At 33.4% G+C, this 15,747-nt stretch overlaps 2 protein-coding genes across 3 annotated transcripts in view; one reads left to right on the forward strand and one right to left on the reverse strand.

Annotated features, from left to right (window-relative positions):
* Window positions 1-3,384, forward strand: part of LOC114331049 (uncharacterized) — a 527,814-nt gene extending 524,430 nt beyond the window's left edge. The window contains exon 25 of the mRNA XM_050659330.1: window positions 1,403-3,384. Within this exon, the coding sequence (XP_050515287.1) occupies window positions 1,403-1,718 (316 nt within the window). The 3' untranslated portion in view covers window positions 1,719-3,384. The remainder of the gene's footprint in view (window positions 1-1,402) is intronic.
* Window positions 1-13,643, reverse strand: part of LOC114331039 (RWD domain-containing protein 2A) — a 515,824-nt gene extending 502,181 nt beyond the window's left edge. The window contains exon 1 of one of the 2 annotated variants that reach the window (XM_050659333.1): window positions 13,479-13,637. The gene's annotated coding sequence lies outside the window, so the exon portion shown is untranslated. Of the gene's footprint in view, window positions 1-13,478 lie in introns of both variants that reach the window. The other variant, XM_050659331.1, reaches the window with a different exon arrangement.
* Window positions 13,644-15,747: the final 2,104 nt, after the last annotated feature.

Consider the following 15,747-nt stretch of genomic DNA (forward strand, 5'->3'; position numbering starts at 1 on the left):
TTTAAAAATATCTATCTCCAGAAATAAAAAAAAGGTCTAGCTCAAAAATTAAGTGACTTATGATGAAAAGAGTGTCAGTCCCTATTTTTTTTTTCAACGAAAAAGTGACCGGAAGCAACCTCCTAATCACCACCCTAATTAAAATTAGTCCTTGACCTTATTTGTTCTTTATTTATGTATTATTAATAGGTTCTATAAGTTTGACCGGCTTAGAATAATTAGTTAAAAAAAATGGAGTTAAAATGAATAACGAATTTTTGTAGTTTGGAAAAAAATGGCCTTTTCTTCAGAATAGAAAGATTAGCATCAGAGATACGGAAAAGTGTTTAAATATAAAATTGTAGTTTATTTCATTCACAAGAATCTGGTTTGCAAAAATTTTTTTCTACGGCAAAAATTAAGTGAGCTATTGACAATTAAAACTTGTAATAACATGCAAAAACCACCTTTACCAACTCTTTCAAAGTCACCTCTTTTTTCGACTGGGAATTTTAAAAATATTTAATATTAATAGGTTTATAGACCTTGCAAAAACCTACAAAATTCTTTCTAAGAAACTTTCTAAGGTAAAAAATAAAAAAGTTACAGTTAAAAAGTCAATATATTTTTTTGAAAAAAAAAAGGAGAAATCCAATTGGAAGCATAATAATGTAAGTTAGCGGTGTTTTTAGTCATTGGCCTTATTCATTCTTCTTTATTTATGTATTATTAACAGATTCTAGAAGTTTGACTGGCTCAGAATGATTCGTTTTAAAAAAACTGGAGTTAAAAGCGAATAACAAATTTTTGTAGTTTGGTAAAAAATGCAATTTTCTTCAGAATAGAAAGATTAGCATCAGAGATATGCAAAATGTATAAATATGAAATTGTGGGTTATTTAATTCCCAAGAACCTGGTTTGAAAAAAATTTTTCTACGGCAAAAATTGAGTGAACCGTAAATGAGTAAGTATATCGAAAAACATTGATTTTTTCGATATAAAACTAACCTTTCGATAGCGAATAAATCGAAAACTATTAATTTTATCAAAAAAATGTATATAACATTTTTTGCTTAGAATGAATGTTTTTATTAACTTTGCGGTCAAAATATAATAAAAAATCTCCACCCCCGAGATGGGGTGGCAACCACCCCCATGGTAAAAGCGCCTTTCAGCATCATATAGATTTTATCCTTGAACTATCCACTATTTATTACCAAATTTTCTGTAAAAATTGCGAGGTGAAAAGCTTCGGTTCCTGGACTATTATAATTAACTGCATTTAACACATTGTCAAAGCATCTTTGGTAAATTAAATGTCCCCTACACTTTCTTCTTATAGCAAATATTAAAATTATTTTAATAATAAATCAATAAAGTATGCAGCCATAATACACACATTACTCTCTTTTTGATTTTTTAGGTTCGACAACACCCGAAACTCATTCCTACTCTTCCAAACTATCCAGATTCCACTACCTACCAAAGTCCAACTGTTCCTTCTCCCTTCCAAAGAAATTGTACTCTACGTCGTCACCGAAAATCCATCAGAGCCACTGGCGGGCTACCTCTATAACGGAGTAGAAGGGTTCAAGAAGAAAATTGGAAGTACTGCAATTCCAAAGGTTAAAGATATCAGAGCCTTTTCGTATAGAAATCAACATTTTGTCGTTATGCAGCACGCCAAAGACGTTAGCGTGCTTCAAGGAGTTTTTAAAGGAACTAAGATTGATAATTAAACTTTAAAATGCCCAATTGGGAAAACAAATATACAGTGCCGGCAAAAAATCTTTATAGAGTAAATAAAACAGCCTTGTAGTCGATGACAAACTGCATTCTCTTGGGGATGGATTGAGCAAGGTTCAAGAAATATGCTTCCATGGCTACCTACGACCTCTTTAACTTCTTCTTCAGCTAATTTATATTGCTCAGTCGACTCTCTTGAATCTTATTTTTCATAATATTCGAGGCTTTCTCCATGGGATTAAGGTCGGGCGAGTTACTCGGCCATTCCAATACGTTGATATTGTGATGATTCAAGAACTCAATCACTGTCTTGGCCTTATGAAGTCCCATTCGTGAATTTCCCAAAAGTTCAATAAATGTTGTTCTAGCATAGTCACATAGTTTCTGTCCCTCATTGTAACATTCTTAGGTAAGAAATACAACCCTGCTCTTCCTTTGTTTCCACTAAACGCACCCCTTACCATTATGCTTTCAGGAGATTTGACGGTTTTAACTGTGAACTTTGGATCGTACCTTGACGCGGTGAGTACACGACGAACAAATTTGGAGCTCCTTGTTACTAACCTGAACGTACTTTTGTCACTGAAACTAACCTTTTTCAGTTGTCCAGTGCTGATACTTTTTCCAGAAAGCTAATCTTTTTTCCTTCATTGCTTTTGTAAGCCAGATCTTCTTTGCAGCAATTGTCTACTTGGCAATGTTAGATCTTTCTGAAGCCGGTGGCGAATCTTTCTTGTTCAAACGTTCTGAAGAAGATCAGGATATTTAGTTTCGAGTTCCTTGGTAGTTATGGAATTGTTTAACATTACTGAAAGCCTGGTGATGGTGTCAGTCCTGGATGATGATTTTTTTAGGAACGCCAGGACCAGGATCTATTTCTGGAACAGTTCCTGAAGGCAACGACGCAGCCGACCGTTTCTATTGACACATTTCCTCTCTTGAAATACGAATATCATGTGCTATGGTAATTACAGACTCACCTTTCTCAAGTAACGTTAAAGCACGATCTTTTGTTTTCATTTGTCAGTTTCTTTCAACCCTATTTTAACTTCAATTTAGAATTTCATATCTTAAACTTTACTCAATAAGTTAAAAGAAGTTTAAATTTGACGACTCGCACAAAACCAACTGCATGTAGATTATAAACGCTCAGAACAAACCAAAGAAACTAAGCGGCCAGTAAACGACAGTTTTTTTGCCGGCACTGTATAATATAAAATACCGATACTGTTGTGCAAAATTCCTTTTGTTATATTGTTCGTTTTGTCTTGTAAGTAAATGTGCATTTAGAATATTTTCTGCTGGTTACTGAACCACATCGCTTCACTACTTTATTTTGTATACAAGATGCCCTTATTAAATGCCGATGTTGTTTCAGAACTTATCATGCCTTTTTAAACATAATACATACTTATACATAACAATATAGAGTTATGTTCTTTGAGAAAAAATATAGGTATTATACTTTTTTATTATATGTTTGATCTTTCATTTTGATATGAGTTATTTAATATTTCATCAATATGTAATTAAAATTCTATAAAAAATATCATTAACGGGCATATTGTAATTGTTTTTAATTGTGTATTGTGTTAATAAGTTATAAATTTGTTTGTTACATATGTTATTGAAAGTTTACATGTATTATTTAAAGCATTAAATAAAGCATTACCGTTATTAGTTGTATGTTTTTGTTATTATTTATATTTGTAGAAACGAACCGGTGTACTAAGGACGTATGTGATCTAAGTACATAAATATGTGATTTTCATGTACCATGTCCTTTCAGAACGTTGGTTACCATCATAGCTATCTTAACTTTATTCACTGCCACCTTAAACAGCATGCTTGTATCAATAACATACCAACATCGCATGTTCTTCGACCATGAAATCTTTCTTTGTCCAGGACTGCGTTTGTCTGCTATTTTCTCTTGTAAGTACAAAGGCTCTGAAGATTCTCTCTGAAATCTTCAGAGAATAGAATTCATGGAATGTGCATTTGCAGACGATATTTTCATTACAGCAGAAAGTGAAAGAGTTTTGCAAGAAAACCTTACAGTATGGAACGACATACTAGCAGAAAATGGGATGAAGATAAATAAAAGTAAAACCAAAGTAATGGCAGTATCACATGAACAACAAAATCTAAAAATTAAATTACACGATGAAGAACTGCAGCAAGTGTCGCAGTATCGCTATTTGGGAGTAATTATACAAGAAACAGGCAAACATAATGTTGAAATAAATGACAGAATAGAGAAGGCGGCTCGGACATACCATGCATTAAATAAAGGATTTATAAGTAAAAGACAAGTATCAAAAGCCACAAAGATGAATGTATACAAAGTTATATTCAGACCAATTCTAACTTATGGGTCTGAATCATGGGTCCTTAATGACAGAGAAAAAAGCAGAATACAAGCGATGGATATGAAATATTTACGTAAGGTCAAGGGGATAACTAGGAGAGATAGAATAAGAAATGTAGATGTCAGAGCAGAATTAGAAATTCCGTCTGTGTTGGAGTTTGTAGAAAATAAACAATTAAGTTGGTGGGGACATTTGCAGAGAATGAATGACAACCGACCAGTCAAACAAGTGTGGGAAGCAAGAATTCAACATAAACGTGGAAGAGGCACACCAAGGAAAACATGGGATGACGTGATTGGAGACACACTTAAGAAGAGAGGAAAAACGTGGATGAAAGCAAAAATATTAGAAGGAGACAAAAAAAAAGTGGGGAAAATTTGTACATGAAATTTAAGTGTAAACTCTTAGGGGTAACCCTGGGAGTAATTCTCGTACACCTTACGGTAAAACGAGTAACTGATTAACTATAGTATATATAAGCTATAAGTACAAAGGCACGTATACATATTCTCTCCACTCGGTATGCGAGCAGCTCGCGCGCAGTGGCGCACAAACGGTACGTACACGGTGCACCACGATCTAACTTCTGTTGGTTTTTCAACAAACGCTTTGATGGTTCGCAATACGTATTTGGACGGGTTTGCGAGTGGTTTGTAGGTTTTGGCGAACCTGAGTTAAATAATTGTTAGCAATGGAGTGGTCGGAACTGTCGGAAAGAAATACCAAACTTATTGATGTTTACCGTGGAACATCATGATTGTGGGATCCTCAACAAAGGACCATTAAAAAAAACAACCTAAAGCTGATATCGGAAGGGAAATAAAAAATATACATGCGGACCAATGTAAAAAAAGGTCATTTCATTGTTGTCTTCTTACCGGCGTGAGAAATACAAAATAAGATTTACTATTTTATTTGGACATAAGCCACAATTCGAGTTTGAAATCAAGTTTACTTGACGTTTCGACTTTCACTTCGGAAATCGTTATCAATATCAAAAAAACATTCATAAATTAAAAATTTAACTTTGTTTCTGGTGAAGCAACGCAGTTGGAACAAGCAGATATATTATAATTGTGTCACCGGAAAGCGAAAAAGGTAACGCACAACTTGGAAGATCCTACAGTTTTCTAACTTCGTTTCTGGTGAAGCGACTGGTTTGAAGAACCTATAGTTTTTAACTTCGTTTCTGGTGAAGCAACGGAGTTGGAACAAGCAGATATATTATAATTATGTCACTGGAAAGCGAAAAAGGTAGTCCCTGAAATGTTCCAGGACTGAAACAATCGCTTAAAATTCAAGATTTTTTACGATTTTATATCAGAAGAGCAGAAACGCGAAATGGGTCGACTTTATTGGAAGATGATAGTTCATTCAATTACATGAAATCAACTTTAACTTAAGAATATCCGAAAATCAGAAGAAATAAAATCAGAGAATATCAGAAAAATCATAAATGATTAGGTACAGTAAAATCTTCTGTTAGTGATCCCATAGTAAATAAGGAGGAAAATAATCTCATGATACGATCCCGACAAGGTAAGCATTTGGTCTTGCATTTAGTTTACTCTCAAAATTAACACGAAACGTTTGATAGTTATTTATGATATAAGTGTTAAAAGTACAATTTTAAGGCACGCATGTAAAAGTTTGCAGAATGAGCGAAGCGAATTCTGCAATTCACATGAGTGCCTTAAAAATGTACTTTTTAACACGTATATCATACAATATTTTTTTCTACAAACGTTATAATTTATAAAATACAATATTTTTGTTAATTGCTGAAACCATAAAACCTATGACCCTTAAAAGGTAGAACTGGTTGTCTACACTCGAGGAGAAGGTCTGAAAATTCTTAACGAAAATATTTTACCGTTACATAAACTTGTTTTTTCTACAAACGTGTTAAAAATGCAATAATACAGTTTTAAATTAAATTTTAAAAAACCTTTTAAACCATCTTTTTCAAATTGCGCAAGTTATACTATTAATATTAATGTTAATAAATGAAATATAAATATTTTGACGTTTCACAATTTGTCAATTCACTTTTAACTGCAGTGCCTTAAAAATTTTAAAGCACTAGTGCCTTAAAGTAGCATTTTAACGCTCCTAGGGAGTGGTAAAATTGCATTTTTAACACGGTTGTAGAAAAAATATTTTATTAGAGATATTTTACTGTTTATTTGAAACATCAAATAAACTTGACTCAAACTCAAATTGGGGCTTATTCCACATAAAATAGTTTCAGAATAATACCAAAATAATATGTAGTAGAAGTACAGGACAGAGACATGATTATCTACAATTACTAAAAGTTCGTAAGTTTCCTCTGGATCGCAGAAGGTTCGTCAAAATAAAAAAAAATTCAACAAACATTAACCGCGCCACGAACGCGCGGCGCTCACACGGCGCGGAGTTTGCGGCGCGGATATCTATCTCCGCCTTTGGTAAACAATTTGATCAACTTGCTCAAATTTGGTACTATTTACATATATTCTGTTGTTTACTTATTACGAGTAGGTATATTGATTTTCCGTATGTTCAGAACCAGACCTGCTTCCTTAGGCAGGCCCCACATCAAAGTAACATGAAACGTGAAACATTAAACGTGAAACATGAAACAAATAGATTTTAAAAAAAGTAACCGTTTCATGTGATAAGCTAATTGATAAAACAAAAATAAAATTTGTATAGTCGGCAATGGATAGTGACGTGTCGTTGCTGTCGGCGCCGCTCTTTAATTGCTTTTTAATATCAAAGAAACGTGAAACATGAAACAAAAATAAATTGTGAAGAACGAAACCGTTTCATGTTATATAGTGTAGGAAATAAAGGTTGAACTTCGCAAATAAGTGCGGTTATATTTTTTGTTTCAGTATATCAAGGGGTGCTTTTAATGAAACTAACTTTCTCTTAAAAGATTTCGCCCCGGAACACCCATTTTCATCCCTTTAAATGGAATAGTTTGTCGTTTTTGCGAAACGTAGCCCTTTCTGTACGTCATTGCAAAAAATTCCTCAATAGAAATATGAAGAGGACTATATTTCCTACAATTTATTCCGCGACAGCATATATCTGTCATACACCGTTTAGCGGAGGTGGCGCCCCAAAGTTGGCAAGTTTTTAAAAAAGATGTTTTAAAAAAATATATATTATTCCCTAACCGTAATGGGAATCAAGAAGCAACCCAGCGACAATTAATCACAAATAAATGTCTGATTTTTTGGTATAGGTTTCATTTAAGGGCAATTGCAAATTTTTAAATTACAGGGTGTTACATTTTAAAAAACCCCTTTTTATACCATCTGAACCGCCTATGCTAGAGTAAAAAAACTTTCAGCGATTGTCCAGGTACTGGTGTTATTTACAAATTTCTATAATGCACCCCCATTTTTTTCCGGGACCACTCCCAAAAAAGGAGAATTAATAAAGAAAGTGATTTTCTTGGAATCCTTCACACACCCTGCCCTTTATTAAAATGCTTCATATATCATTTTGTGCAAGTTCTTATTACCCATGCATCGACACCAAAAGCGATTTCTTGATGCAACCCTTGTAGCAAAAAAAAAATAAAGGGGGGATTGAAAAAAAAATATTTTTCTCGCTTTTTGACCCATATGGACATGCTCCATCAATAGGGTTTTTCATAAATGTATATGATTGTTGCAACGTCAAGAAGCAACCCAGCGGCAATTAATCACAAATAAATGTCTGATTTTTTGGTATAGGTTTCATTTAAGGGCAATTGTCCATTTTTTAATTACTGGGTGTTAAATTTTAAAAAGCCCCTTTTTATAATATACCATCTGAACCGCTTATGCCAGCGTAAAAAAACTTTCAGCGATTACTCATGTACAAGTATTATTTACAAATTTGTATAATTCACCCCCATATTTTCCCCGAAACCGCCCCAAAAAAAAAAGGAAAATGAATAAAGAAAATATGCAAAAATTGACTCTGGGCCAACATTGTGGCTTTAAGACGCAAGGCGTTCTTTTATTTGTCATAAGTATATTATTAATAAAATGAATAGGTGACGAAAAAAAAAAACAAAAACTGGAGCCCGCCAAAGCATTTCTGAGGTTTGCGGCGCCACTGTGCCGTAACTGTTGTTAACATGCTCTCCAAACTTATTTTCAGGGATAGGGGTAGTTTCCGCAGGGATTTTGCAATAACCATAATATATAAATGTATATATATATATATATAAATATATTTATATAAAAACCCTACTAATGGAGTAGGATTTTTTCCTACCCCCTTTAAAGGAATGAAAATATGTGTTCCGGGGCAAATCTTTAAAAAAAAGTTAGTCTCATAATAAGCACCCCTTGATATACCAGAAAAAAAATACCGGACTTGTGTCAAGTTTGCGAAGTATAATCTCTGTTTCCTACACTAATATACTAATCAAAGAAACAAAAATAAAATTTGTATAGTAAATAATGGAAAGTGATGATGACGTGGTCGTTGCTGTTGTGGCAACTCTTTTATTACTGTCCAAAAGTCATAACCATAATACATAATATTTGGTTGCAAACGAATTAAATAATCATCTTGCTAAATTTCAATAATTTTATAGAATGAGTATTCAAACATTTACATTGTTTTATTGTGGGTCCTGGTTTAAAAAAACGATATTTTCTTGTTATTGTCTATTCGAGTACCACTTCACGTTATAATTATTGTACAACTCTTCATTCTGCTCCACCACAAAATCCAATACAATATTAAATTCTTGGTCGCATTCATTTTACGCACGTAATTAATTATTCAAAACAATGAAACTGATATCGAAAAAGAGAACACGTCCTATTTCATGAAACACGTTTCAAGAAGATAAAAATGTTTCATGGACATGAATCACACTCGTTTCATAGATATGCGGACGTCTATTTGTTTAGCAGTGTTTTATTTCCATGAAACGTGTTTCTTTGGTGTGCGCCTTCGGATGATAAAAATGTTTCACACTCATGAATCACACTCGTTTCATTGGTATGTGGACTTCTATTTGTTTAGCATTGTTTTATTTTCATGAAACGTGTTTCACTTTTTATGTTTAATGTTTTACGTTTCATGTTTCTTTGATGTGCCCTACAGCTCTTAGCGACAAGCGACACCGTAAGTAATGTTTGCAGATTTTTTCAAATATAAGTAAGGAGTACTGTGTCTAAGATAAAGAATATCGTGGCTTAAGAACTTAATGGAATGTTTTGAGTGTGCGGTTCTTCTTTTTATTAAGGTGAATTCTTCTTTCGAAGGATAGTGATCATCATGATAAACTGAACTCAGTTCACTGTTGCTCTAAAATTCTGGATACACGAGCAACTAAACCACTCTCTGAAATTACGCAGTCATGAAATTCGTCGCTTGCCAACGCTACGTTTTCCTAAAAATTTTTCTCTGCATGCTATTCTGCAGAAACTGATATTTTATTCCTCTCACGTAACCAAGGTTTAGTCGGTTCGCTAAACTCAGACACAACTAGCTAGTGATTTTAGTAGGTAATTTATTTGTTCTTTGCCAACTTTGACAAAATTGGCAAAATTACTAACTATTTAGTAATTATTAACTATTTAGTAATTATTTTTTTGCCAATTTTAATAAATTGGCAAAATTATTTACTAAAATCACTAGCCAGTTGTGTCTAAGTTTAGCGATAATAGATATAGTCGGTTCGGTCGGTTTTTATTTAATTATTCACTCGAAAAAGTCTCAAAACACCTTAGTGATATTTGCTAAGAAATTGTCAGAAATTAAAAACAGTTGACCCTTAAAGAGGACCAGAATCCTGTCCTGTTAGTGGGTAACTAGACCAGGTCGGATCTGTTTTGAAGTGGATGTGAATGGCGGCATTCTGATGTTTGCAGAAAAAGTAACTCATAACTTGAGTAATAATAATAATTGACTTATCTCTCTCTCAAATAGGTCGGAAATGTTAATAAAAAAATTAAAATAATTAAAAATGACTAAAACCATATACTATTTTTACTTTCCTTGCATATAACTCTAAAACGATTCATTTTGATGCAAAGTCGTACGAAAATAAAACAACGATAATTGAATTTTCTACATGATACGGCTGGTTAAAAATGTTTTAATTTATTACCCTTGCTGCAAAATGGCAATGAATAGAAAAAAGGGTGAAAGCAAGCCTGCTTTTATTCAATGTTTTTCAACCACTTAGGTTGCAGTTACAACCTGCGTAATTCGCCTAGAACATTTTTATGATGTAATAAAATAGTCCATTAAATTTCACTAACTCGATCATACAGTGCACTCTGGAATAGGTGCTACCCCCCCCCCCCCCCTTAATAACTTAATTATTTTTAGTACGTATAAGCGAAATGCTCGGACAAGTCCATTTTTAAAATATTCATAGTAAGTATATTATAGCATCAATGTTTATATATCAATCGAATTTTACGCGATCCCTCTTCAGGTGACAGGCATAACTTTGATTTTTTTTTAATAGGAAAGTACATCATGTGACACCTCACTTAAAAGCTTTTGAAATACTGATTACAAAAATGTATATTACTTTAATCCTTTTTGAGAGAGTAGGCGTAAAATTTCGGTCGAATTATTTTTAAATGTATTAATTTTTTTCGAATTCCTGAGAAAACTGATAAGTATTTTTAGAAAAATTTAAACGGAGAATGAAAAATTAGTATTATCCATGGTCAAAGGTCCCTGATAACTTCTATAATGTATATTTTAATAAGTCACAGGGGTGAAAAAAGAGAAAATTCAGTCTGATTTTTAATTTTAAATATATCATTCAAAAGAAACGTTTTGTTTATTGTAAGGGACTTTCTGTACTCGGTAATAATGTACTTAATTCGAAAAAAAGGATTCGAAAAAAATAAATGGGTTTAAAAGGATTCGACCGAAATTTTGCGCCTACGCTTTCAAAAAGGATTAAAGTATTATACATTTTTGTAATCTGTATTTCAAATGCTTTTAAATGAGGGGTCGCTTGTTGTACTTTCCCATTTAAAAAAAAATCAAAGTTTTGATGCAACTTTTTGCATAATATCATTGTAGTTACACCCGAAAAATAAACTTGAAACCATAATAATTGTGCAAGTTCCTATTAGCCAGGGAAGTAGTGTCAAATTTGACTGGAGCATTTTAGCATGGCTGCTTTCTTTTTATTTAGTTAGATATTCCAAAGCTTATTAACAAATGATGTGTCAGCTGGCCCAAAACCGGGGATTTTAGACAAGAAAAGGTAAAATATGAAACTTGATGGAAAAACGCTACAACTTATGTCAAATATTTATCCACGTGACTTGCAACTCTTAATAGCCTTGCTGATTTCTCTCCTGGCTTTCACTCAGGCAATCCGGGTTCAAATCCTGGCGTTGAAATTTTTTTGTTTTTAAAATTGATATTTTATTTCGAAAAATAATTATTTTTATAATAAGGGAATATTGGATTATTAAATTCCGTTATTCAGCGGAATACTGGATTTATTGTGTTTTGATTGATTTGCACACTTTCGATAGCTATTTTCTATTGGATATATTGCGTTTGGAAGGAATTGGCTGTAACCACTGGATATATTTCATGACAAAGCTATTTAGTATTAATTTAACTCAAATTCTAAAAAAAAACAGGATTTATTGCGTTTTGATTGATCGCTCCTCATACAGACAAACATCCATTTTTATATACCTACCTATTATAGAGAACAGGGAAATATTTAGATTGCTATTAAAAAATGGGGGTTGGTGATAGAAAAGTGAAAAATTAAGGTTGTATGTATCTTTTGGTTTCACATCATATTCCATTAAAAAAAAAACAGTTTGTCCAAAAAATAAAAAAAAAACTCGGGAGGAGGTGGGGAGGGCAACCCCCTTTTCCACTTAGATTGGTCGTACTAACTCAGGAAGCTTCAGGGGTTCATTTACAACAACTTTGCTTATTAAGCTCAATCATAATATTTATGATCAAATGCATAGTTCTATTTCATGTTCTATGCATAATTCTATAAAAGACATACCGATTTTTTTATATTGTCTTGTATAAATAATACAAACGTGGTATTATAAAAATAATTATTTTTCAAAATAAAATGTCAATTTTAAAAACAAAAAAAATTTCAACGCCAGGATTTGAACCAGGATTGCCTGAGTGAAAGCTAGGAGAGAAGTCAGCAAGGCTATTAAGGGTTGTAAGGCACGTAGATAAATGTTTGACATAAGTTGTAGCGTTTTTCCATCAAGTTTCATATTTTACCTTTTCTTGTCTAAAATCCCCGGTTTTGGGCCAGCTGACACATCATTTGTTAATAAGCTTTGGAATACCTAACTAAATAAAAAGAAAGCAGCCATGCTAAAATGCTGCGGTCAAATTTGACACTACCTCCCTGGCTATATGTCATTGCATCGCAAATTCCATTTGAAGGAATTTGCGATACATGTTTGGAAATTATTAATACATACTTATTACGCAAAAAAATATTGCATCGCTGATTTAAAATGCGTTTATCTCGAAAACGGTTGAGTTTAGCGAGATGAATGCAGTATACCTTTCTTAAGAAAAATAATAAGGGAATAAAACTTTTGATTGAAAATATATGTAAAGTGGAAAATAAAAAAAATTAAACGTATTAAATAAGCGCGTGAAGGACGTATGTGGCGCCATCTGGGTAGTTTATAATTTTTGTGGCAAATTTAGATTTCTCGTCCAAAAAAACCCGCTTACCAAATTTCGTTTTGTTATCCCATGCCTGCCAGGAAATATTCAAGAATAAATAAAATAAAAGTTTAACTTTGGCACCCGGTATTTCGGTTATTATCAACTATCGTACTAAGGTAAGTTCCTACCTAATCGACCTACCTATTTTCGAGCCTATTTTAACCTCAGGAATATAAGGTTAAGCTATGACACATTCATTACCAAATACCCTGTATAATAAATAACTATTCTTTTTCCTTTGAGCTGTGAGCTATGTGTTGTTGAGCAAACACACCCTGTAATTACTAAATAAATAATTAATATGATATATCTTAGTAAAACTGTTTTGTCTGCAGTAGATAGGGAAATTAATGCAAATTTTATGCATATAAAACAGAGTCCTTGGTGTATATTTACTTCCACATATACCTAGCTAAAGATCACTGATGAAATTAGAAAGGATATTTACTAATATTGGTGTACTACTTGCATTTGAAAAATAAACAAAAATAAACTATTATTAAATCCTTAATATTTCACTTATCAAGATCATTAAAATATGTACCTCTACCTATTAATATAATATATTTATCACTATCATTGATAAACAATGCCAATGCGCAACAACGCGAATACAAGTTTGTGAAGAGCGTAATCAATGGAAAAATGATATAATTTCTATTAAAAACTTACGTGATCTTAGCTGAATTCAAAACACACCAAATAATACACAAAAAACTCACTTTTTCACTTAAAAAACAGTTCTAAATCACCTTTAAATTTGGGATAAAACAGAATACTAACATATGATTCTGACAACTTAGGTTATGTTGTCAACACAACACACGATTCTTGAATGAACGCGCTGTTGCCAGATGTACGAACATACGTATAAAATGTCTGTAAAATTTTATTTTTCGAAGATCATAGATAAGAGTTAAGTACCTATTAATCCTATTATAGACGAATGATTAATTCAATAATATTAGATAAAAAAGATCAAGGCGGGTTTTGTTTATATTTGATTCAGAGTTGGACCACCATCTCCATATAGCTATTTCAGCATCCTTATGCCTCATCATTATTATTATATATTAATTATTAATTATTAATATACACAGAAAAAACAATTATTTTAGGATTCTGAAAGTGAGCTTCGAACTACTTATATCTTATCTATGTGATGGATAGTTAGAGTTTGAAAATATCGACAGAACGACTATGATGATTAATTCCTGGTGGAATGTTTGCTGCGGCTACTTAGAGCACTTAGTTTGCTTATCACTGTGAATCACTCCGCATTCTTATTGTGTATTGTCAAAATTTTTTGTATGTCTTGGCTTTGGTTACATTTCCTTCCACTCTTCCACTTCTTCTGACTTTCAGGATTATGATTTCTATCATGACCTTGTCCTCCCATCTCTCTCTAGGTTTTCCCCACGGCAGGGCCGTAACTACCATTGGGGCAACCAGGGCAGTGCCCCGGGGCCCCCGGCCAAGGGGATTCCCGCAGATGCCCTTTTTGACCGTGCATAGATTTTAACTTGGAAAATAAAAATATGTATTTTAAAAGCAGATCCCAACAAAATATTTTCAAATGACACAATTTTAAAAAGACCTTACAGTGGCACCCTAGACCTCAACATAAAGTTTTATTTTTCACTGGGGAAATTGGTATTTTTGACTAAAATGCAATTGGAGTAGAATCCTCAGAAGGGGCCCCTGAGGCCTGAACTAAGCTGGGGCTCCCGAGACCTTAACATAAAAATTTAAATTATTACTTAGAAAATTAGTTATTGCGGCGTAATAAAACCTAAAATGCCATTGGAAGAGGGGCTCGGGCTAAGCTGGGGCCCCCGAAACCTATCGTAAAGATATAAATTGTTATTTACTGAAGAAATTAGTTATTTTGGCGAAATAAAAGCTAAGATGTAACCGAAATGCGGGCCGCCGGTCCCAGCTACTTTGTCTTAACCAATCTACCCCAGACCACATCTTGGTACGTGAACGGAACTACATGGTACCACATATTGTAAAGAAAGGTAAGGGTAAGATGGAATGAGAACATTGGAATCAGCTCCACCAGTACTACAGCATAATAAATCTAACAGCAGTGACGGTACTCGCCTTCGAGAGTGTCACTGCTGAAGGTACCGGATATCGTTTTCTAATATCCTCGTCAAATAGGACTCAGATCTCATTAGAGCTGTATATAATTACTTCCCGACGGTCTCCTCCTTTTTGACATCTTCCTATTTCTTTCAATTTTTCTTCCACTTTTTCCATATTGAATTTTACCGCATTCTTGAATTTTTCTTTCACCTTTTAAATTTTCTGTATCTCCTTAGCAATCTGCTTTACGTCTTCCTGCATTTTCTCTAAATAAACCTTCATATCTTCATATTTTTCTATTCGGTTTTGAAGTTTCAAGAAATTTTCTTTTTATTGATTCATTATATTATTATCTCATTTTGTTTTACTGTCTGTTTATTTTGTTGTTTTTCTTTTAAATTTTTTAAAGCGAATAAAAAATAAGGTGATTTCAAAATTATTTTGTGTTGGTCAACTAAAATAGTAATATGTAGATCGTAGGTAGTAAGAAGAGAAAGAGGAAGACCTCAGATGCGATGGAAGGACGATATTGTAAAAGCTGCCGGAACTAACTGGAAAAACGCAGCCAAAGACAGACGGAAATGGAAAGATTTGGGGAAGGCCTATCTCCAAATTTGGATAGGAATGGGCTAAAAGAAGAAGAAGATCTCAGGTACAAGAAAGAATATTCAGTCATGGAATGCATTAAAATGCGTTTTCAAGGGGCTAAATATCGAACATTTTTTCTGACCCCGCCTTCCGCTGCGCTGGGGGGTAAACCCCCAGACCCCCCGGTAGGGGCCCCAGATCACCTTTGCCCCGGCGCCCCTAACATCGTAGTTACGGCCCTGCCCCACGGTTCGGTGTTTCA

Source organism: Diabrotica virgifera, chromosome 8 (assembly GCF_917563875.1).
Source record: "Diabrotica virgifera virgifera chromosome 8, PGI_DIABVI_V3a".
In the NCBI taxonomy this organism is placed as follows: Eukaryota; Metazoa; Arthropoda; class Insecta; order Coleoptera; family Chrysomelidae; genus Diabrotica; species Diabrotica virgifera.